The following is a 25400-nucleotide window of genomic DNA, read 5'->3' as shown; positions in this document are numbered from 1 at the left end:
AAAAAAGCTTCAGTTATTGTCAAAAAAACGCCAATTCTGTTCAGTAGTAATGTAGGAGGTCAAAACAGGACAAGAGAACGGGCAAAGCTGATGGCTCTGGGTTCAAGAAATGTAAACAGATATGAGATCACATTCAATATCTCGGTTCTTTTGAGAGGAAAACCTATGAAAAGTACAGTATGTAAACATGGAGGCGTTTGCGGAGCTCTCTATAAAGAGGGATGCAAACAATTTCCTTTTACGGACATTAAATGCAATTATAGGGGGCAATCTTACATTGCTGGAGGAGAATGTGGGCCGCAAGAAAATGGTTCGCTGCAGCAAAGATAAGACTGTGGATTATGTGCCACTCCCAGTTTCAGTTTACTGTCCAATTTCATATAAATGAAGACAATTCCAAGTTGTGTATTTGAAATAACCAAACGTAAGAAAGACCGCTAGGTTAATGCTAATCTATAATGGAAAATTACATTGACAGGGCTAACGGTTAGCATCGGTAGTCATTGTTTTAAAATCCTTCAAGCAACAGATAATATTACAGCATCTTACTGAGTCACTTAACGTAGTAAGAGGTACTATTCTTCTTCGTTTGTTTCTGCGTGACTGTATACTGCCCCTTGGTGGCCAAGATTGGCACGCCAGAAGGAGCAGCACAATGAACTGTATTGCAGCATTAAATAATAAAGCACAAAATGTTACATTCTTCACATTCTATTTAATGATGTTATAACTGTCAGGACTCCAGACTGCCCCTAAATTTTTTCCATATCCTCGCACATGTGCAACCAGTAAATATCCAGAAAATATTTTCACTGCAATGTCCGTAACCTCCAAACCTCGAATGTCACGACCATCATAAAACCGATATCCCGCAGTAATGTGAGCTTACTCCTCCTACCCAGCAATCCAGCAGCGGCGGTTTACGTCACTCATATGGTATTGGTTCGGCACGCATGGAACCCGAGGCTGATCAAGTTTACTACAAATAGAACCTTGCAGTACCACCGGACAAGAGTCAGTACAAAGTTGAGACGTGTTTTGTAACAAGTCGCTTAACTGCGTTGGGACTTTTTCTCGCAACTTCAGCTCTGCACTCTGCTTCGATTACCAGACCGAAACATCACGTTCACGCATCAACAGCGGAAAAAAGATCAGCGTAATCTGCCGGCGACCAAACTGCTGAGCTGCCCGTTTTCGAGGCCTGCTTTGACAGCAAGTTCCACCTTAGAAAGTCACCGACTCAACAGGCTCGAAATACATACCGCAAGATGCTTTGGTTTTAATTTGCACAAAACAAGCAGCGAATGCAATCAGAAGGGGGTTGGAGGGCGCTCGGCCGTTGATTTTGTCAGCTCCGCAAACGGGACAAACATGGGAGTTTCCACCAAACTTGTCTATGTGAATTAAATCCCGCATATACCGTTTCAACCCAACCGCCATGTTTCGCATATCATCCGTGGGTGATATGCACATGTTTATACATTTGATCTTATCAGGTGGCGGCATTGTGCAGACATTGTGTTGATCGCGTGTGAGTCAATCGCCGTACGGAGGCCTACAAAAACAGAAAAGAAAAAAACAGTCCAGTGTGGACCTCTCACTCATCCCAACTGATCCTAAAAAAAAATAAAAATTGAAAAAAATCTCCAAAGTAGTAGTCAAAGTATAACGGGTGAGAATAGTAAAATCTCCGTCTTCTTTCATTAGAACCCCAAACGGGTTCGAAGAGCGGCAGCTTGTTTGTTTTGCCTACACCGCATTTTTATATCCAGACAAACCAGGACGCTAGCAGGAAAATAATGAGGGATGGAGGTTGGGAGGGCGGGAAAGAGAGACAAGACGACGTGAAAAAATAAAATGCGCCTTTAGCCAAGAACAGCTCTTAAAAATTAATACGGCATTCTGAATTCCTCCTGAGCGCGTTGAATAATTGAGAGCCGTCTTTGAACGGAGAACGGGGTCGTGCCGGGAGGGCGAGGGCGGTAACTACATCGGGTTTTTTTTTTTTTTTGTTGCTTTCACCGAGACTGTTTCATTCCAATTAAAATGATCATTTTTCAACATTCTGTGGCTGAACTTTGGCCAAAAGACTCGACAGGATCTTGTACGGAAAGGAATGTTCATAGGGAATTTTAAATGAAAGGACTGCTTGACCGGGCTTTGTCGATGCTAGTTCTTGGTTGAAAAGTCCATTAATGTTCTGTCTGTTGCTTATCCTCATTAAGCGAGAAGTGGTTGTCAAACTCTTTACACTAGGTAGCGCCTAAAAAAAATAAATACTTGTCTTTCATTTCAGCAGACGTTCAGAAGTAGTTACAGGAATATTTGGCCGGCTAATGTCTCGCTGTTGACTGGCTAACACCGTGCTAGCAACAAATGGAAGCTAGCCTTAGCTAGGAGGTGGCTACTAGCAACATAGATGGATTTAAAATGGGACCAAAGAGAAAATATATCCTCTGTTCTGCTGTTGTCCAGGGTACGATGCAGGACCCTTGAGGTTCAAGTAAGTTATTTGAAACTAAAAAGGTTAACATTTCCGTGTTTTGACGCGCCAGGGTAGGCTATACTCCGTTACATTTAAATGAGTAACATGGCAAAATTAGACTGACATAATTGCACTCCATTCACCATTTTAATCAAATTGGGTATTTTATCTGTTGGATTATTAGATTGAGTAAACAATTCAAGGGGATTCAGCCGCTTCATACTGAATGTTTTTGAAATAGCCACCATTAGCATTTATGTCTAAATGCTAAAAACGGTCCATTTGTACTGTACATCCTGACCAAAACAACACGGGTGGACCACAGTATTAATGTACTACACACATGCGTGTAGTGTTTCTTCACTAAGTGACATCGGCCCGGCCGGTGTTGTTTTGCATGACGTAATGAAACGCGTTTCTATCGATCGTTTCGGTTTGTTGACCAACTAGATGGAGGACAGCAGCAATATCGATATTTCGTCCCACTCCTCGTCCATTTCTACTCCGGCTTGTCATGTGAAGTAATTGCCAAACATGGCGGCAAATTCAACGTAATTGCCTATAAGTGTGAATGCGTGATTAATTCAAGTCCAAACACAAGGCGGGCTTCTCTTGTTAAACGAAATGCCCATTGATTGGAAATGGAACCAGAACAGAGCCTAGAGGCCGACCGCGCCGGGTCACACTATTCAGACGTTCGGGGGGCTGCCTGGAGTTGCTGGGTTCTCATGACCCCCCCCCCCCCCCCCCACTCACACAAAACCACTCCATTGGGAATTACAGCCAGAGGGCACTTGTATTACACCATTTTGGGAGCAAAGCTTGTTAATTTCCCCCAACTCTGTCACCTCCTCCCCTTCTTCTCGTTGAGCCTTCTCTCGTCGGGTTCCTTCACTTTGGCACAGTGCCCCGTCTGATTGAGTTCCAAGCAGTATGAATACTTAATTACTATATTTAAGTCGATCTAGCCGTATTTTCTTTTCCGGTTACTTTGTACTTTTGCTCCCTCTATAGGAAAACAGATGATCATTTTGGCGGCGTTGTGGGTCCACTTTGCAATTTGAGGCCGTTTGAGCGCCGATGAGCCCGAACATGAGCAGGCAAGCGTGCCGCATACGTCTGAGCATGTCTGCCCATGCGGGCAAGTATGCAAAGGTTAAAAACACGCCGAGCAGGCTCAGCTGTTATCGGCGGAGGTGGAAGGCGACGCGTCTCTCCTTAACGTGGGTGCGTTTAAAAGCCTCATAAAGTGAAATGAGTGGATAGAAAAAGGTGTGTGCGCCGGAGTGTGGCTATGACATAACTTGGTGTTGGGTAGCTGGTGGGAAGAGCGGGGTTAAGTAACAGCAGAGCACAAAGTTCACTGCGGCCAGGAATACTTTCTCACACACACATAAATACACACAGATGCACCTAATCTTCTGATTTAAGTCACACGCATACAGAGTGTTGCAAGCGCAAGTACTATTTTGAGGGTCAGTGCCACCTCCCCGAATGCCTGACGCTACTCTGAGCACACATTTCAGCAGTTCCACAACTCTGGACCTGCCCCCTCTTGGCCTGTAACCCACTGGGGGGGGCACAGACTGTGCTAGGATCTGCACTATAAAAAAAAAGATGACCACGTTTGTAATGGTGGTCACTGGTCAAGTTGGTTATTTTTTCTGGAGTTGGTTATTTTCTAGAGATGGCCGATACCATTTGCGACTCTAGAACCTCGGGCTAAGCAGGTCCTAGGAAAACGGTGAAGTCCATAAGGTGATCAGATATTTCGTTGACTGACTTAGGCTTCTCTTGACCTCGTTTTGCCGAGGTTAATACTTCACCGGCGAGAGATATGAAGTGACGTAACCTGGGAAAGAAACCCGGAGGGATTACTGGGATTTGCTCAGCAAATCTCCTCAACAAAAGATGCCCCGGCCGCGCGAAACTGCCGCTTCTCAAAGTGTTGACGTTTCGGTAGTGGCGAGGGTTTCTGGTAAAGAGGACTAAAAAAAGACCGGCAAGATTTACGGTCAGATCAGGTGTAATATTAACCAGCCCCTCCCTCACAGCCTGGCCCTCATACCCGAAATTCCAGGAGTTAATAGCCCCTGCATGGTGACACTAAACCCGACCCGGCCTTGACACGCACACACAAACAAACTTTTTGCCAGATCACAGCAATATTTAATCGGAACGGTCACGGGTGTGTAATGCCCTCTCATGCGGGCAAGGAGAGCTACACTCGCACTCAGCCGTTTATTAAACTGACGAATACAAAATGAGAACACTCGCAAAGAAGGCTTCCGCTTACCCGGAGACTAACCAACTCACTAGGCCACGCCCCCCTTGACACACATCCGACACACGAATACTACAGTACAAACATAACCAATTAAACTAAAGTAAATTGTTCATTTGTTGCCATAATTGTCAGTCGCTCCTCCCTTGACTGCTTTCGCACAGCCCACGCATCTTCCCTCGGAGGAAAGGGAGGCGCCCCCCCCAACCCCCCCCCCCCCCCCCCCCCCCCGCCCCCGCCCTCGCCCCTTCCAGATCCTTGCCTTTCAAAGCTCTCCCCTCCAAAGGTTCACCTTAAGTCCCAGCAGCGCGCCCGTTATGTAATCGTCCCTCCTCGTGGCAGCGGCAACCTTGCTTACCTGACCCAAGACACTGGCGGGTCCCTGCCAGAGGTTTACATAACAAATAGCAAACAAGGCGACACGCGTCACTATAATCACACGGCGTTTTTGGCATCTGGTTGGAAATGTACACGCACCTGTGTGAAACGTCTTCCCACCACGCGCTGGTATTACCGTAGGCCAACATGTTTACATTCTGCCCTTGCCATTATTAATGGGTTCGCTTGAATGGCCGTTGGGAGGCACACAAACTAGGCTAGTGTGTTTCCAGATAAACCGGTTACAACTCTCCTGTCTCGCCGTGCCTCGGAGAACTACTGTCATGCACGTGGGCTCGCAACAGGAGAAACAAAGGACCTCTGCATTCACGTCACCAACGGCCGTATCATTAGGCACACCTAGGCCGTGTCGGCGGTAAACACTATGATTTCTACACTTTAAGCCACATAAATACATTTACGGTTTAATTAGTAACTCTCTTGAAGCATTATACTCGTCGCTCTTTCTCTTGCTAGGCGTCGTCTTTTTTAACATCCATTCATTTTCTATAGTGATTATCTTCATTAAGGTCGTCCGTCCCAGCTGACATTGGGCGAGGTACACACTGAACTAGTACTAGTCGCCATAAATACACATTATATACATATATAAATATGTCATTTACCACAGCTCTAGGATGGAGAAAAGGTCAGAAAATCTGACCTTTGAAAGTATGTTTTTAATCAAATAAGCAACACACACGCAGTCTTGAGCTCAACTACAGAAACGTTTGTCTACCGTTCATAACACAGTTTGTTCAGTTCATTATTATCTAATTAAATCATCTCCCATGTGCCCTGGTACTCCTGACTTGTGTTGGCTGTATATTTTTGTGCTCATTTTCATGTTGTTTCGGTTTGACCTGGATAAGTTTCTTCGTTATCGTACAAATTGACCACGTTTAATTAGCCTTCTGCTAAAATAGGATTTAACTAAGAATCCGCTAGGAGTTGTGTTTTTGTTACTAAAAGGGCACATTTCAGTAGATGCAAAGGGTGCAAATTGTTCAATCGAGAAGGCAATAAAGGTCATCATGATGAGAAGCAGACCTTCCAAATAGACCCTCGTAAAAGTGTGCAGGGGTCTCGCGCGCGTGCGTATAAGGCACATGCTTTTTTGTTTTTGTTTTGATGGAGGAAGGAGGGGGACCGGGCGGATGGAGTTGTGCGTGCGAATGAAAAGACTCTTCTTACCTTCCATCCAGCCGAGCTGTTGCTGTCTCCTTTGTCCTTAAAGTACGGGATGGATCTGACCATCCAGTCGTAGATCTGGGACAGCGTCAGCCTCTTGTCCGGTGCGCTCTCGATGGCTTTGGTGATGAGGTCGGCGTAGGACAGGTTCCCCCAGGCGTTGCGGCGAGACGAAGCCTTCCTGGGGGTCTGCTGCACGGCCAGGCCACCCGAGGCGAGCGCCCCGGAGGCGGCGGGCGGGGAGTGCGCCGAGAGCGGCGAGCCTCCGCTCTCCTGGCCGGGCGAAGAGAGCGCGCCGTCGGCCAGCGGGCTGCCGCTGCTCTGGTCGTCCGTCACCGCGCCGGAGACGCCGCCGACGATGGCCGCGTGCTGGTGGTGGTGCGCGCCGTCGTCGTCGTCGTCCTCCTCCTCCGGGATGATGTCGTGGGCGTCCGGCTTGGCGGCGCTCGAGTCCGGCCGGGGCAAGGGCCAGGTGCAGGAGCGCGGCCGCTGCTGGGGCTCGAAGTCCGGGTCGATGGCCACGGCGTCGGGGAGCGCGGCCTCGGCCATGATTGTCCTCCTTACTTTTCGACTTTACGAGCGACGGCAACGAGAGCTGTCAAAGTCGCGTCCCATCAATGCGCGCTCACGTTCTTTGTTGCTATTCCACTGCAGGCTCGCGCGCGCTTCAAACTGCTTTTAAACGCCTGCGGAGAGGACACAAATTGAACGACAATCGCGAATCGCACCCTAAATAAGCACAAAGTTCCAAACCGGACACGAAATGATTACCTCGATCGTGTCGAGAAAGCGAGACTTTAAAACATCCCGGAAAGTCGCGCGCACGCCATCGTCTTCTCTTCCCTCCCAAGATCTGCCACTCCACTCCGGCTTACTACTCTACTGTATCTCGATGTGCTCTCTACGACTCACTCACACTCACACGCACACAAGTACACACACTCTCTCTCACACACACACACACACACATAGACGAATATTACGCAGACAGCCACAAGCGTGCGAGGCGATCAAGGTCCAGCCCCTCTGGTGGATCCTGTTCCTGCAAGGCTGCGCCTTTTAAAGAGACACTACAGGAGCAGGACAAGTCTCAACATGTCAGTGGAGACCAGACAGTGTCTATAAGAGTCAATGTTTGCATCCAAATCAGGATTAAAAGTAATATAACCACCAGGAACAGGTGTTTACTTCGGCATTGACAAGTGGGCTTGACATATTTTTTAATTCAAGTGCTTACATTTTGAATAATTAAGCAATTTAAATTAAATTGTTCACAACAAATTGAGTTTTTATTAATAAATTGTTCTTTTTTTTTTTTGGAGGTAGGGGTTATAGAAACATAAATCGCATATAAATTTGATGTCTATAGCCTAGAATAGAATTCGAGTGCTTTTGTAGTGTAATTTACATAAACGTATTATAAACACGCAACTTTTTCCCCCATTGAAATAATGGCATTACTATTAATCTGTTCCCACCACTAAAAACAAAATAAATATAAAAAAATATATAATTAATGAAGCAGTTTGTGTCACAATTAATTCATTGCGGCGCCTTTTGGTGTGGAGACTTGACCACCGGATGGCAGTATAACACAGCAGACAAACAAAGAGTGATCAACTACTGTAAGGGACTCGGTAATCTGCAGTAATTCTAGTCGCTTTTCACAGAGGACGATGTACGTTTACCTGTGAGTTTTATCTATGACACTGCCTATGAAATGCTATTCACTAGCACTTCTATCCTTAAGTCAACTGTCAAACTAAGCGTAAAACAAACCTCTGTATTTAAAACAACAGCATAGCTTAGCCTTTCAGCCTGCTAGCTGAATGCTGATGTTAATTAGCGTCTACGCTGCGGTGCTCTAACCTTTTCAGCAATGAATTGAATACAAACAATGCAGTAACACAAAGGAAACACAATATAACAGTTCTCAGTCATATATTCTTTATCTTCCGCGAAGAATAGTTTGTTTTAGTGCCGAACTGATGATCTTAATGGATGGATTTGTTTTGTCACAGATAGTTGTGGTAAGTTAAAGTATCCTCTATTAAATCAATATTGATGAAGGTTCAAATAGTTATCGTATTTCACCCCGAGTGTACCTTTAACTACCTGTCACTCACTCTGACAGTGAGCGCTGAGACTCCGCCCCCTCCCTGCCCACCTCCCTTCCAGCTCAATGCACCTGGCCTAAGGATGACGTCATACCTTGAATATTCAGAGAGCGCGCGAACGAGAGTCCTCCCTCCCTCCCTCCTCCTCCTCCTTTTCCTTCTTGCTCTTGAAGTGATCAAAACAAGCGAGAGGTCCTCTTTGTCTCCCTGCCATGCGCGCGCACGTCCACCTGTGCGGGAATGCGCGTTCACGAGGCAGAGACCATAAGGTGCCTACTTTTCCTGAGGTGGCAATGATGAATCATCGTCGTAGGAAAAGACTAAGAATAACGAAGAAAGGAATGGGTCAAAATTGTGTCTGGTTTGTTGTGATTGACTAGACAAATCATTAGGTACACCTCCACCATGTACGCGTGAGATCCTTTTTAAGAGCCTGCTTTGTCAAAGGTAATCATTTAATGGATAGTTTGGTTGTAATTTAGGTTGTGGGCAGAATTTGAGTTGCTCCACCGTGCAAATATCTCAAAATTGCTCTAAAAAAAATGCTCATATCATATAATAAACATGAAAAACGAGCATTTGAAAAGGATAAATACACACGCGATGGCCTTCAGTTCCCGCGCCGTGCTGCTTGAGGCGCCTTTGAAAAATCACTCGATGTTATGGATTATTTATAAGCGCATTTATAGGCTGCCACATGCTGAATAGAAACTCGCAGGCGGTCGGGAGCGAGCTGGATTACAGCAGACACACGCATTGTCTGATGCTTTTTGTTCATTTCACCATCAAAGGGAACACCTGATGCAGCAATTTGACCCCTGGAGAGAACTTTAGGCCATGTACTCAAACGTACTGGTTTCATCCATCCCTTATATACAGAAGAGTTGAATTGGAACTCAGATGAAATAATAAATGTATACCTGAATGGCACTAAGAAACTTAACATCATGTTTTAGGTCCTGATTGTCTTTTCAAAAAAAATTTTTTTTAAAGCTTCGGATTCGGGGTACACCCTGAACTGGTTAGCCAGCCAATCGTAGGGCACACAGAGACAAACAACCATCCACACTAACAATCACACTTATAGGACAATTTTGGGTGTTCGATTAACCTGACGTGCATGTCTTTGGAATGTGGGAGGAAACTGGAGGACGCAGAGGAAATGTCATGATGCAACTTTACATCTAACACATGACCCCCTCACTAAGGTGAAGTGAAAGTGGGTTAATCCGTGTGGCGGTCATGTTTGTTTGCGTCTGACTTGTTGTCACCAAACACATATAACAAATGTATATTTTTTCCCGAAATAGTGATTGTTTGGTGACTTACCCAGTAGAACACATCTCGAAAAGGAGCAGATTTGTCTTTGTTGTGCATTGGCCAAGGCAGAAGGCTGGTCCAGGCTGGAATGGTGCATGGAGATGACCTCATCCTTGATGAGGGAGAAGCGCATCACTTGGAGCAATTGGTTGCCTTCTGCTGCCACCTACAGGACACAAAAGGGATGTTCACAAACCGCGTAATGTAATACTGTAAATGTCCTTTCGTTTTACTTTGCAACGTCACTGTAAAATATAGCGTTTATTAAAAAAAATAAATAAAAAAGGGATGGATGCATTGTATAATATATTAAATGAATTAAAGTATGGCGATTGCATTTACAGGGGAATTGAAAAGTAAACACTGGATACGTTTCCTAATTTGTCCACTGGAGGGCAGCAGCTAACTACTCTTACTACTACTTCATTGGATGAAACATTGACTTACCTTCCTGGTTCAGTAAATTATAACATGCCTTGTTTAGAGTAAAATAAGGGTAAACCTAAAAGAGCAGTACACGGGGGAAAATATATCAAAGTAGTAAAGAAGTTACTGTAAGTCACATTTATTTATAGAGCGTCAGATCACAACAGAAGTTACCTCAACAGAAAGTCATAATCACAGTCCTCATACATTCTATGTAAATATGAAAACCATAAATATATTGTGCTATATAGTCCTTTATTAGACCCACTGTCTTAAAAACAAACAAACAAACAATAGCATGTAGCATACAATGCTTTAATGCATATGCAAGAAGAAATACAGTATTTTTATTGTTTTGTACATGATGAGGTACTTTGTTGTGTTAATCAGGGTTTCATGTATACTCATTATTGGACCAAATTTGAGTGTTTATTATCCTGAGCGATCATTCTCTTGTGTTGGTTGTGTTGAGGAGGATGTTTCCCAGTCTGGTTGCTCTGTGGCACACACGCTGCCTCTCACAGGTCAGTCTTGGTACTACCACAGACACTTTGTGATTGAAGATGGTTGTAACTTGTCACAGATAACGTGTATCGGTATGTTTGTATTGTGTTATGAAATATACATATCAGGTATTGCAACTTATGTGTGGCGTTTCTTCGTGATGCTGCGATCTCCCTCCATCCAGTAATTGTCCGTCTGCATTTCCGTGAGTCTAGAAACAGTCCTATGAAAGGCAAAGATCTCCTCCTCAGCTGTGAAAAGACTCAGACGCCCCGCCACCTCCTGAATAGAGTCAACACAGATACAAAATACTCTGAATATAGTCGCTTTCTTGCTACCGAATGTTCAAGTTGATGATCGCTATCGCACCTCCGTCAGGCCCAAGTCGTCCAAAAGCTGCTGGTCTCGCTCATCATCTCCTCCAGTGTGGATGAACAACTGGTCTAATGGTGCTGCCGCTTGTAGCACCACCCTCACCTATAGGAATCAGACATAAAATAAAAAAAAGATATTAAAAAATATTTGCATTTCTCACCAGTCCACATAGCCTGCAAACTACAAAAATGGGAGCGCAAAACACGAGTTTACCTAGACTCGTTATAAATGGGCCTGCAGTGCCTCCCACAGGGCATAGTTGGAATAACATCAGCTGATCAAATGGTACGTTATCCAGTTTCAGCTAAACCAATATTTTATTTCTGTGTATTTATCTTCTTTTTTTCTTTATAGCCTCGCTTCCTCAACCAGAACACCTTATTGTCGTAGAAGTTGTCGACGAGGACGGCGAAGCGCCTGACTTGGTCCTTCAAGCGCAGCGTCAGCATGGGAACGCGGCGGATGAACACCGTGTCGAAGAGCCGCGCCATCTCCAGGTAGTCGCTGGCGCCAAGAGACTGGGGAGGAGAAAAAAAAAAAAATCCACGTTTGAAGGGTAGTTAGCAGTTGTAGCCAAATCACATTGCAAAATCTGAACAAAGAACACATACAACGAATCCAACGCATTTAAAAATGTTTTTATCTGACCTTTTACACAATGTACAACATTCAATGCAAAATTCAAATCTTTATTTGACAGGGACAATGCAGTCAAACGGATTTGAAAAAGGCACTTTATTCTTTTATATATTTTTTAATCTGCTTTGCCATTCAAGATGACTGTTCAAAAGAAAAGGGCGCAAGACATCCATGGAGAGCGAACGACAGACACAAAACCCGGCGCAACTATTCACATGAACATCAATAGAACTGCTTTTTGACATTGAGCAGAAAATTGGCCGGCGACGAGGGAGAAAGTCTGGCACAATACGTACGAGAGCACACGCGGCATTAAGGAGGTTTGCCTTATGAGAGCAGTTGTGATGAGTCGGGAGTGGATTTTGTCAATGCTAATGCTAATGCTACATCTATGCCAGTGTGCTTCAACCCTTTAATTGATCCACTATTCACATAATAATCTGCGAGTAACTGACGGTCATTTAATTGCGTTGGAGAAACAAACAAATCATTTATATATTTTTAAACCCCAAACTTCTTGAAGCGGGAACATACCGTCAATAAGCAAACCAATAACAAAAACCACGGGTAGCCCCCTCCCCAACAATGTTTAAAAAAAAAATTCTAATTGAGGTGGCGGAAAATCAGTGAATAAGTATTTAACAGTCCTTACTACTCAGTCATATATTATTTATCCTCTGCATGGAAAGATTAAGAGCAAACTGACACCACCGGCCACATTACAAGGAAATACAATATTTTAAAACGAAAAAAAATACAGATTTTTCATTTCTTTAATATTACGCTAGGTATTGGGCAAATAACATGACTCACTCTGCCACACAGCTCGTGGAAAGTACAGTCTGCAACGGATCCGCAGGTCTTCTCCAGCGTCACTTCCCGGCCCAGCACGGTGAGCACCTTCGGACCCGTAACTATGGAAACACACCTCACCATGTCAGCGTCAACTGGTGGTGGCTCTTAAGGTAACCCAATAGAAGAAAATGAGTTTTCGGATGGGAAATAGAGCTCGGAAATATAATATTTTCAATGCAGTAAAAAAAAAAAAATATATATATATATATTAACTCTTTGACTGCCAGACGTTTTCAGAAAAGGGATGCCGTGGGTGCCAGCCGATTTTAAGCATTTTGACTGATCTTTCAAGGTCCATAGAAAATTATGTGTTTGGACTATGGAAACACACATACTACCAAAAAAAGATTGGACTCTCATCTTTCATCAGAAAAAAAAAGTTTGTTTCTACCTTATTCCGTTTTTCAGTAATCCACAATAGAAAATGGTTAGTTTCACCTCTGTTTTGAAACAAACGTCTTTTAACGTCTTTGGCACTCCATAGGATTTTACTAAACGTTATTTAACGTTTTTGGCAGTCAAAGAGTTAAATATTGTTGTTGTTGTTTTTACTCCAAGGCCCCCCCTACAGATATAAAGTACTGTATTATAGTATCATCAACTGTGCTAAAAGAAAAAACTAATATTTTTTCCTGAAATAAAAATTGTTTATTTATAATCGTAGTGTGCAGCCAATAACTATACAGTGGTGCCTTGAGATATGAGTGACCCGACAAGCCGTCATTAAGATGTTTTTGTTTTTGTTTTTTTGATAGGCAAAAACTTGAGATACTTATACCCTATATGTAGTACTTTATATCCATGTTTGGATTATACTGCCCCCAGATGGCAAAGGCGTGCACACCAGAAGGAGAAGAAGAACATCAAATGTTTAATCCTTTATTGATGTTCAATTAAATGATGTCATTACTGTAATATGTTTATATGATACAATATTATAGAGTGCTATTTTTTATTTTATTAAAAAAAAATAAAGTCATTCCAATTTTTGGGGGTTGGCATTGCCATTAATTTTAATGGGGAAAGATGATTTGAGTGTTTTAAGTTACAAGAATTAAACTTGTATCTCAAGGCATCTCTGTACTTCACGCTCAACATTAACAGTAGCATCTATGCTAACGCTAATATGAGGCGTCTTGACCGGTCTGCTAATAACGTCAACAAATTGTAATGCCAATATCAAAACCAATTCTTATTATTAATGGATTTTCAATCTGATATTAAAAAAAATACAATTATATTGCTTTAATTTAAGAAAAAAATTGAAACGATGGCCTCCTTACAGCTATTTTGCTTGAAAGCCAGCTCGTCAAACATCGCATCCAATACCGGGTCTGCGCCAGGCTCTCCTGTCCTGCACACACACACACACATATACGCACACAAACACGGGGCAATAAAGAGCTAATGGAATATGAAATTAATAATGCTGAAGTGGCAACATCAAAACATAAGGAGCGCAGTGGAGCAGGAGGCTACTTAGCTTTTTACTCCACGAGTAGAAAAAAAAAAATAATGGATGTTCGACACTAAACAAGCATTAGCCAGTGAATGCACATCCAAATGAGGTGCGTGCGTGTGTGTGTGCGTGCATTATTAAACGGTGAGTGATGCACTCGATTTACATACAGTGAAAAGAGGAGAGCGCTTGAGAGCGCGTGTGTTCATAACAGAGAAAATTAGCTTTTAATGCTCAGCCATTTTGTCACATTCTATTGACTCCACTCTTGGGATGATGGAGACTTCATCATCCTCATTTGTTGTCACCTTCTGCTCTGTGATACCGTGCATATAAAAAGTCTACACACCCCTGTTCAAAGAAATCATTTCAAAAATGTTTTGCACCTCTGACGTAATACGTTAACTATACAGTTGTAAAAACAAACGAGTTGAGATCATGTGGTTGCAAAAGTGTGCACACCCTATAACTAGGGGACGTGGCTGTGTTCAGAATTAACCAGTCACATTTAAAAAAAAAAATAAAAAAATAAAAACGCATGCACCTGCCACCACTTAAAATGTCTCTAATTGACCTCAAATAAAGTTCAGAAGCTCTAGTAGGCTTTTCCTGACACTTTTTTTGTCACATTCTATATTACAAGTTAGAGCTTCCACATTTTTCAATGGTGTTGTATAGGTCGCATTAAAAAAACGTTTTAAAATAATTTATATTGATCTCTCTTTTTCCGTACCCCACAAAAATCTGGTGCAGGGCAATAAAAAGGAGCGCATATAGAAATAATAATAATAATAATAATGAGTGCTCGGGTCTTACAGGAAGTAGAGCTTCTCTGCTCCAGTCTTGTGAAGCCTCCTGTAGTCGACACCGGAGTCGAGGCAGATGGGGGGACAGTACTCCTGCACACATCCGTTAAAAACTGCATTTATTTGTTTAATTTTTTGAATTTCAAACAAAAATATTTACATGCAAAAAAGAAACTGATGACAAAATGACCTGAAATTTAAAAATTTAATTAAATGTAATTTCATGACATATTTCAGCATGTAACCAAAATACCAGAAACGTCTCACTACTGAAAATATGTAGACATAGATTTCTGATTCATTTGATTTGATTAAATCATAAAAATAATAGTTTAGCTTCTTCCATTTTAAAATTCTGAGAGTACCCGTCATCCTTATGTGGCCATATTTAAAAAAATAAATATGAAGCCTATAATGCACACAATTTTTGCATTGTCCAGACTAGACCGCAAAATATATTTCTGCCACTATTCTTGCATTTCTTGATGATAAATCATCTTCAACTCTTACACCTTTTCTTTGCTTATTTGTGTCAGGAGTGGAGGACCCCCCCCCCCTCCCCGCCCAAAAAAAGTGTCCTCCTCAACACAGCACAATGGACAACAAGCAAAGAAGAAATGGATTCTGCAGCAACAACAACAGAGCAGAATGTATCTGCCGTATTCTTCCCGCTGCTTTTCAAAGTGCTGAACCTGTAATATGCAGTTCAAACTTTCCCTTGCGGTGTACAATGTCAACAGGATTCATGTCAGGGAGGACAGCGCAAGCCGTAATCATCATCTCTGCTATTCTTCGCCCAGAAAAGACAAGAATTACGCATCAGTCCCATCAATGCCATCAAGGCGGACCGGCTGAGCGTTATGAAATCAGCGGATTTCTGCCGCTGGCCTCTTTACGCCGCGGGATAATTAGCAATCATCATAAAGCAAGAGGACGGAAATAGTCCATTCTTCCCCGCTGTCAACTTTTTATCAGCGCGTCCGCTCGGAGCCAATTGGCAGAATCGGGCTTAATGACAACCTGACAGAGTGGCACAAAAGGGGACATGCCATTCCATCGACCTGCCGTGACCCCCGCCGATGGCTACGCGGCGTCTGGAAAATGAGGGGGAAAAGGTAGGAAGACGTCACAATCACAAGCCACGTTATTAGAATGAGCGCTATTGTCTCCAGCCTTCCTTTCTGAACTCGCCGCGCAGACGCGCAAATAAAAGCGAGGGACGAACGAGACGCGACAATCAGCGGTGATGATTCCATAGGTTATTTATAATCAGATGAGGCTGAGGCCGAGCGGGTCATTACTTGATTATGCATCTCGAGGGCTTTTGTCACATCCTCCAAGATTTCATCCGCCCACACGTCGCCGTCTCCTCGGCACGCCCCAAACTCCTCCGGATTTTACTCGCATTTGGAAATGAGCCGTAAGAAGTTGCTGGGGAAGCAACAAAAAATTTTCACAAGTCACTAATTAAGGTGCATCTTTGTATCAAGTCCTACTAAAAATAATGTGGGCATTAGTGACACAAATTTATTGTCTTTTTTTTTTAAACATATTTTAACACTATATTCAGATATTAAAAAGTAGGCTACTATTAGTATAAACAAAAGAAAAAAGCCAAATTATAAGAAAAAGTTGTTAAATTACAAAAAAAAAAATTTAAGAAAAGAGTAGAATAATACTACAAGAATAATCTCCTAATATGTAAATGTGACTTTTGGCTTGTCCCATAATTCAAAAAAGTTTTTTTTTTTCTTCTTCTCACATTCAAATGCATAAACAAAATTGACATAAAATAATTGGTTAACATTAACAAAAAACATTTTTTACAATTATGTCTGGCGAGAAAACTTTACTCTTATAAAAAACCTTTTTGGAGTAATATTCTTGAAAATACCGTCCCCCCTCCCTCCCAACTTTGGACATTTTTTCTCTAAAATTACACTATTTCTTTTTTTTTTTGGGGGGGGGGGGGTGGTTGGGTTCAACATGGCTCTCGCAATACTAGCACGAGTGCAAACGAATGTTTGACTAGTTGAGCTGAATCATTGAACGGATGTGACAGACAGCACAATAAGTCCTCGCTGAAAAGAAAGTCATCCAAACACATGTAGCTCCTCTCTCGTTATTGTCCCAACTGTCCCACAGCTCACTCCGGGCAGACATTTACAATGACATATAGATTTTTTTTTTCTTCTTCTTTTCTTAAGAGTGGCGTTTTATTTTCGGTGACTACATCTGTGTCTTCTCCCTCTATATCCGCCGTATCTTTTCTCCATCTTTTACTCCTCCAAAAGTTGCTTTTGAGTCTTTGAAAGAGCGCCGTGCCATTGAGCGGCAACAAAAGCCAAGGATAGCTGACTATTGGGCCCTGATGAGGTCCACTCCCTCATTACCCGGCAGCAGAAAACATTTGATGCTTCTTTTTTTTTTTTTTTTTTTTTTTTAGCCCGGAGAGAATTGACCAGGCCTCAAGGAAATGTGGGGTGGGAAGGCTGAAAAAGAGATGAGGGAGTGAGGTGGGGGGCGGGTGGGGGGGGGGGGGTCTGTCGCTCATTCAAGCGTGTGTGTCTTACAGCCTTGTGTGCAGGCATGGAAAGAAAAGAGGGGAGGCAGGGATGGAGGGGTCGAGAGAGAGAAAGCTTAAAACACTGCCTTTATGCTGGCAAGTTCTGGACGACTCTTGTGACATCAAAGTGTTTTCACTAACTACTGCAGTGTGTGAGAGTGAGTAAGAGGGGGGACGGGGGGGGCGGGGGTGGTATCTAGTGATTTTATTCATTCTTACGCAGTCGGGGGGTGGGGCGGGGGGTCTTCGTGACAATGCGAACACCCTAATTACACCTAATGATCTATTCCCTTAAAAAGTGACCGCCTTGGGCCAGCCGCGGTTTGTTTCCGCGGGGTCGTTCTCACAACCTCCTCCTGCCTCCGGCTGCCCCTCTTGGGGAAACATCTTTTGAGGCGTGTAGGCCCCACCTTTTGGGATCGGGGACCCCCACAGGACCCCCCACCCTCAAACGGCTTTCGCACAGCGGCGAGGCCCAAAAGCAAACCACTAAAAAAAGGAGAGGGGAGGGGGGGGGACACTCAAAAAGACTTCATGTGCTGCCTCTACCTGGCCACTAGGGGTGCACATGCAAATGGGGAAGTTTAAATGCAAAATTTACAGATTAAATTAAAAAGCGATGCAGGTTCTACATTAACTGTGACCTGGTGCAATTATGTGAATGTATTGCGCCCAATACAAATTCCATAAATACAAAATCAACACTTAGTTTTTTTTAACTCTTTCACTGCCACTGACGTTAAAAGACGTCAAGTAAAAACCTACGGAGGGCTGCCAATGACGTTAAAAGACGTCATCCAATTTTTTTTTTTGAAACGGGTGCTGGCAAGCCTTCCGCATCTGTTGTGAAACTTTCAAGGAGGTCTGTTGTGCCTAATGACTATTTTTGGCCCCTAGAGGGCAGCGATGACTCTCTTTTGACAAGATCGGGTGGGCGTCAGTAGAGGCGGAGCTAGAGCGTCGAGCAGGAGATCAGAATGGAAAACAAAGGAAAAATGGCGACCGGTTGCGAGGAGCTCACGCCCAAGCCGTTTTTTTTCAAAGACCAAAAGCATCGACCAACGCTAAAAGAGCACATTGATGACGACGATGATCATCATCGACGATGATCATCATCGATGATGATGATGGTGAATCCGAGCTTGACGGCGAAATTGGAAGCGCTGACGCGGCGGCTATGACGGCGTCATAAACGCGGAGCACAACCGAGCACGCACAGGCGGACGTTCGATCGGACGACGGAGAGTGCCCCGAGTCCAATGCATATTCATCGGAGGAGTGTGTACAGTCTGTTACTTGGTATTTATTCCCCGGAAAAAAAGGCGGTCAAGAAAGTGTAACGTTTGCACGCGAAACGGACAAGCGAAAGTGAAACTATAATCTGTTGTGCGAGTCCTGCGGTGTCTCTTCGCACGCAGGAAAGCGTTACAAAAAGAAAAACTGTATTTGAAACATCCACATAATTGTAAGTAGTACCACAGTTGCACACATTTGTAAATAGTTTGCAAAATTGTTTTGTCAAATTGTTACACTGTTGAATGGAAATAAACGTATTTTGCAATCAAAAAACACTTTTTCATTGTTGGTGAAAGCGTTTTACAGAAGTAAAGCACTATTTAGGTGTTTGTGACATCATTCATGGACAAAAAGAAGTGTACAATTGACTAGAGTGGATGTAATAACATCGTTTCACAAAAAGCTCTTTTTCTCCGTTTTTTGTTTCAAAACAGAGAATTTCGGTGAAAGTAACTATTTTCTATTGTTGATTACTGAAGAACGGAATAAGGTAGAAACAAACTTTTTTTTCTGATGAAAGATGAGAGTCCAATCTTTCATTTGGTAGGATGTGTGTTTCCATAGTCCAAACACAACATTTTCTGTGGACCTTGAAAGATCAGTCAAAATGCTTAAATCGGCTGGCACTGGCGACATCCCGTTTCTGAAAACGTCTGGCAGTCAAAGAGTTAATATCTAAAGGGAAAATCAACTATGAATAACCATCCGTTTTTATCCTTATCGTGGGGGCGTCCATTTTGCCTCTTGCAGGTGACTAGAAATGACATCACAGTTTCTCAGCGCTCAGGTAACAACCAATCATGGCTCACCTATCTTCTGGGTTTGGTCATGTGATGTCCGTAAGCTGAGCCGTGATTGGTTGTTCGTTAGCTGCCCTTAGGCACTGTGATGTCATTTTCAGTCGACAGCAAGTGGCAAAATGGCCACCCACTGAGATCTTTCATTCATATACCACAAATGCAACTTAATCAGAATACCATAGTGGGAGGACGCATAGAACATATTGTGAGGAATATGATTTTAAATATTTAGTTTTTTCTCCAATTTTTTTGGGCAGGTCAGGTTAAATCCTTCAATGAATAATAAAATTTCACACTTAATTCTGATGAAAACACATTGAATAAGAGCTTCACAGGCTAAAGAGTAAAATTGTGAAGCAGGGGGGAGTAACATTATCTAAATACATCAAGAAAAACTAATTAGCTGATTATGAAATAAAAGAAAAAAAATCAAAAGGCGACAGAATATCTTTCAATTAAATGCTGCCTTCAAAAGATGACGACCTGCTTAAAACATAAAACGCAAGTGCGCAGAGGGGGTAAAAAAAAAAAGACTCTAACCAAGGTAACTGAATCAATTAAGTATAAGTAGATTACTGTCCTCACACTCCAAGAGGAGGACTATTGATTCATCTTCCTCCATTATTTGCCACTCGTTTCAGACCCTGATATGAAAGCCTGGCAGACGTACGCCTTGTGCCACTGCCCTGCCATTAAATGAACCCGCACACAATGTCAGTCATCCAAAATATCAACGATTATTTGATTTGAACTGGCAGGCGGGCTGCCTCTTCACGAGCGGTCCTTCTATCCAAGGTCTCCGCTGGAGGACCGTAACCCTCTACTTTTTCTTCTTTATGTATTATTTCTCTATTTGCACAGCACGGCGCACAGCCTGCGTTAACAATGGAATCGTAAAAAAAAAAAATAGAAAAAAGAAAAAAAGAGAGCAGATCAGAAAAAAGAGGTTAAAAACAACAGGAAGCCTACAGATACTTAAAAGTAGCTTCAGGGTTGTTGTCATGTAACCCCCCCCCCTACCCAGCACACCGCCGCCATCGCAACCCAAAAACAGACACACATACGAAGCATTGTGTGCTACAAAATACAGAAGCCTGACCTTGGGGGAGTAACAGCAGCGAGCGGAACAGGATAGTGACAGAATAAAGAGCGGGATAAAAGGTTAGCGTGAGGATGGGCAATGAAAAGCGGAGTGGAGAGGGAGGACAGTTTTGGGAGCGGGTCCGTCTTAGTTACATTACTGGCAGGGTCCATTAATAAAAAAAAAAAAAGCCCTTAAACCCTGGATTTTACACAACTCTGAGCTTTGCCTCGGCTGCAAAGGAAGAGAGGATCAAACCACGGAGGAGGAAACTTCATGTTGAAATGATTGGAGAAGTGAAAAATACACAATACAACAGAGTAGACCCAAAGTCAAACAATTTGGAGTTCGACCAAAATCTTGTAGGGGGGGGGGATATGCCAAACTTTTTGCCCAACATCAAATTTGACCTATAACCCTTACAACTCTATATACGCCTCCGATTAACCCCATACAAAATTCTGATCTTCTACTAGGCTTTTCCTGACATTTATTTTTGCTTTCTTGCAGGATTTTGCGCTCACACTGATTGCTATTCGGAACGGTTCAGAATTCCCTCCGCCTTGACTTCAGCTAAAGAAAAACATCCACAAAGCCACCAAAGCCATCACCAAGCTTCGCTGTAGGTATGTAATGACAACAAATGAATTAACTAAAACTAGAGATGGGCGAGTACCGATACCAGCAACGGGCTAATAGCAGGACTTATTTCAAGGTACCGCCCTCTTGTGGCCATGTATTTTTTTTTCTTTTCTTTTTTTTTTTTTTCTGAGCTCAGTATTGTTCATTCGATTTGACATCATCATTGCTCTCCTTTTTTTTTAAAAACAAAAAACATTTAAAAAAAATTAATATATATATTTTTTTAAATATATATACATATATATACATATAAACACATATATATATATTTTTTTTTTTGTTTTTTTTGTATGTGGGTGAGTATGTGTATGTGCGTGTGTGTGTATTCATCAGTTCACCTAAAGCCCATTAAAAAAAATCCCATACTAATAATATAATATAATAATAAATTGCCAAATGCAGAAACATCAATGTAAGTTATCACGATGTAGTGGCTCTCGCTAACAGACAGAATTAAGTAACCAGAATTAGGTTAAAAAAATTCTATATACGTAGACCATGTTTCTATAAATTTTGATATTTGGTTTTTATTTGAGGCAGATATTTTTTCCATTAAAATGTGATTTATGAGGAGGTTAGACCATTGGTCGATATTCAGAGTTTGTTTATTTTTCCAGTTAACAAGAATTGTTTTTTTAGCGATAGTAAGGGCTACAAGTGTAGATTGAAATTGTTTATGTGGTAAGTCAGTTGTTGTTAGGTCACCTAGCAAACACAAGTTTGGAGATAAAGGTATCCTACAGTCCAAAATAGCGGAAAGTTTTTCTAAGACTTTAGTCCAGAAATACATATGTGGCCATGTTTTGATTAAGAACTAGAAATGAGAAAAATAGAAATTGCCAGTAATTTTGTGCTATTTTAAGAAAAAAATGCTATGTTTGGATAAATATACAGAAGGTATTTGTTTTTCTTGTACTTGGTATTAGTATCGGTGACTACTCAAGAGTTGTGTACTCATACTGGTATCAGTCTGAAAAAAAAAGTGGTATCTAACTAAAACTCAAATTGAAAAAAACATTTTCATAACAGAAAGAAAATAGCAACAGGAGTGGTTAAAACAACATCAATAAACAATATTTTATGCCTATAAAATTATGATCAAAATGGCCTTTACATCTTTATCTTTACATCATCCATCTGTTTGAATCTTGCACACAAGAAATACTCCATATTATTATTATTTTTTAAACTAATAGTAAAACTAATAAAAACAATTCAATCAAAAAACATTTTTTTTAACAAACCTGTCTAAACGCTAGTTCAAAATAAATGATTTAAAAAAAAAAAAAAAAAATTTTTTTAAGAAGAATGAAAAGGAAAAGGAAAATTCCAAACTATTATAACCCTGACCTTGCGCCAAACATACCTTTTGGAATTGTAGCCAAAAAATGTAAACCTTGGTTTCATTGGGTCATAACAAAAATTCCCAAATGTGGGAAAATGTGTTTTGATCTGATTAAACCAAGTCTGACCTATGTTACTGAAAACCACCAAACGAGTCAATACATATTTTCTGATGGCTTGTTGGATGATTGAGCCATTCATTTCAAAATTGCAACAAAACACAAGTCTTTTTGTGCATTGTGTTCAACTGCGGAAAGTCCACAAGTTGGAAGCCGTCAGGAATGTTGACAGAGGAAACAAGTGGTGGAAGAAAAGGGGGTTCCGTCTAATCAGGAGTCAATAGTCAAATAAAGACGTCGACCCAAGCGGACAGAAGCGCTGGATTAACCTCTTTCACTTCAGCCCAGGTGACAGGGTGGAAATGTCACCGGCTACTTCTAAAAAAAAAAAAAAAAAAAACTTTTAACACCATCATTCACCCTCTGGCCGCCTATTGAAACACAATCAGGCGCGCACATACAAGAGTGAGTTGCATCGAGAAGGAGGGCCCACGTCCGTGGTTCCCTGCGAGCATTAATTCAATCCATTGAGGGTCAGCTAGTTAGCGGGGTGACCCTGCTAAAAAACACGCTTTAACTCTCCGCTCCAGACCGCTATAGAGGAAGACGCGAATCTGCCGAGAAAAGGCCCCGACCCCGAAAACCAGATGGCCTCACAAAAGGAAACATGGACGTCTGAAAGACAGGACAGAGAGGGACAACAGCCATTCAGGACCATGATGAAGGGGTGGATTAAAGAGGGCAAGGGTGACGCTTGGTGGCCGGGGCCAGGAGCATGTGGACTCCTCAAGTTGGTGGAGTGGCACATCTTAAGCCAGTTCATCCCAATCGGGCTGGCTTTCTCACCTCGGAGTTTGAAAACGAGCATTTTCAGAGTTTCCTCTTCCCGTTTCTTTAGTAGGAAATTCTCTGGTATGGTACTCCAAGAAAAGATACCAAAGGAGAGCACAGTTGGAACCTTAGCGGTCAAACCACAATCAGTTATGTGGGAGAGTAGACATGAGTTTAAAAATTGGGTTTGGGGGGGCCTCCACCCTCTCGCCCCCCCCTCCTTTACACACCCCTGTCACAAAACCTACATTAAAATCCCCCACAAAAAAGGATAATCATCATACCTGGACATGATATTGGCAAGTAGATTTGAAGCAGGCCACCACCTTGGAGTTGTTGCCATGGAGATTTCTGCACCGACCAATAGGGCTTGTTTGGATGAGGACCCGCTTTCACTTCCCTCTTCTTGCAGTGCTTCAACTTATTAAATGGACTCTCGCACTATTCGAGTTAACATTGTTTTTTTTCCAGGAGAGCTCAGTATTGTTCATTCGATTTGACATCATCATTGCTCTCCTTTTTTAAAAAAAAAACAAATAAATTAAAAAAATTTAATAAATGTTTTTTTTTATGATTATTATTTTTTTAAATATATATACATATATATACATATACTCACATATATATATATATATATATTTTTTTTTGTATGTGTATGTGCGTGTGTGTGTGCGTGCGAGTGTGTGTGTATTCATCAGTTCACCTAAAGCCCATTAAAAAAAAATCCCATACTAATAATATAATATAATAATAAATTGCCAAATGCAGAAACATCAATGTAAGTTATCACGATGTAGTGGCTCTCGCTAACAGACAGAAGTTAACATTGTTTATGGTTGATGGGCTCCGGTTACATGCGATCCAAAATGTGCTCACTATAGAAAAATGGATGTATGGAAACAAACTTCACTATATGGTGAAAACATATAAACTAGGGGTGTCCAAACTAGTGTGTTAATTATGAGTTAATTTAAAGTTCCTTTAACGCCACTATTTATTTATTTATTTTTTAATGCGTGATTAATGACCGCGCCTTACTTGGAAAGCCTGTACTGGGGAAATTCCAGTCGCAACGAAGCAGATAATGTCCTCGTCAAAATTTAGCAGTAATAAATTTCATAATAATGCATATATTTGTGGAGACTGGAGTCAAGTTGTATTTTACAATTTTTTTTTAAATGTACAGAATGTCATGTTAAAGATTAGATAGCTCTTAATATGGAAAGAAAAATGCACGGAGCTGTCAACATCTTACAAATGCAATTATGCCATCTAGTGGCAGAAAAATGACCTCAACTTAAATCAATATCACACTTGTTTTTTACACTACAGTATATCTTTTTAATTTGAACTCAATTTTATGAATGAATATGAAATTACTGTATCAATAAACTAAAAGATGCAGACATATTTCTATTACTTTTATGTTAACAGGAGTATGAAAATCATTGTAAATTTTATGGTACATATAGAACTGATATTACAATTTGCAATTAATCTTGAGTTAACTATTGAAGTTAATGCGATTAATTACAATAAAAATAAAAAAAACTAATGTTGACACATCTAAACAAGTCGCCAGTGAGACAATAACAAACGGATATTGTTTTGGACTAAACGCCAGCAAAAGGTGCAAGAATGTCGCCGTCATCTGTCGCATCACAACAAATTATCGCGCAACTAATTGATGATCGCGTTCACTCCAAAAAAAAACACATCAACGTTCATCTGGGGTGGGATAACGGCGCCATCTACTTCAATTGCAAAGCAGATCATTCGCTATGGATGCAAACGGACGCATCTTCCACCCCTTTAATTTTGAAATGCAAGTACTACCTGTACTCCCCCCCCACCCCCCCACCCCCACTCTCAGACTTTTTCTCGACGCATCTTTCAGCCTGCTCTGATCAAAGACAGCTTTGTGACACGGTGCGAGGCATCC

The 25400-nt window shown here is 41.9% G+C and overlaps 2 protein-coding genes across 2 annotated transcripts in view; both read right to left on the bottom strand.

The window, feature by feature from the left end:
- The window catches only part of foxo3b (forkhead box O3b), a 42875-nt gene extending 35181 nt beyond the window's left edge, over positions 1-7694 (bottom strand). The window contains exons 1-2 of the mRNA XM_077552020.1: positions 7110-7694; positions 6342-7024 (exon numbers count right to left, since the gene is read on the bottom strand). Coding sequence (XP_077408146.1) covers positions 6342-6887 — 546 coding nt within the window. The 5' untranslated portion in view covers positions 6888-7024; positions 7110-7694. The remainder of the gene's footprint in view (positions 1-6341; positions 7025-7109) is intronic.
- A 2808-nt stretch (positions 7695-10502) lies between these two features.
- Positions 10503-25400, bottom strand: part of afg1lb (AFG1 like ATPase b) — a 29540-nt gene continuing 14642 nt past the window's right edge. Inside the window, exons 8-13 of the mRNA XM_077553395.1 lie at positions 14850-14932; positions 13858-13928; positions 12533-12633; positions 11458-11598; positions 11075-11182; positions 10503-10987 (exon numbers count right to left, since the gene is read on the bottom strand). Of these exons, the coding sequence (XP_077409521.1) occupies positions 10844-10987; positions 11075-11182; positions 11458-11598; positions 12533-12633; positions 13858-13928; positions 14850-14932 (648 nt within the window). The 3' untranslated portion in view covers positions 10503-10843. The remainder of the gene's footprint in view (positions 10988-11074; positions 11183-11457; positions 11599-12532; positions 12634-13857; positions 13929-14849; positions 14933-25400) is intronic.

Source organism: Vanacampus margaritifer, chromosome 19 (genome assembly GCF_051991255.1).
Source record: "Vanacampus margaritifer isolate UIUO_Vmar chromosome 19, RoL_Vmar_1.0, whole genome shotgun sequence".
Classification (NCBI taxonomy): domain Eukaryota; kingdom Metazoa; phylum Chordata; class Actinopteri; order Syngnathiformes; family Syngnathidae; genus Vanacampus; species Vanacampus margaritifer.
This window is presented reverse-complemented; position numbering and strand designations above follow the sequence as displayed.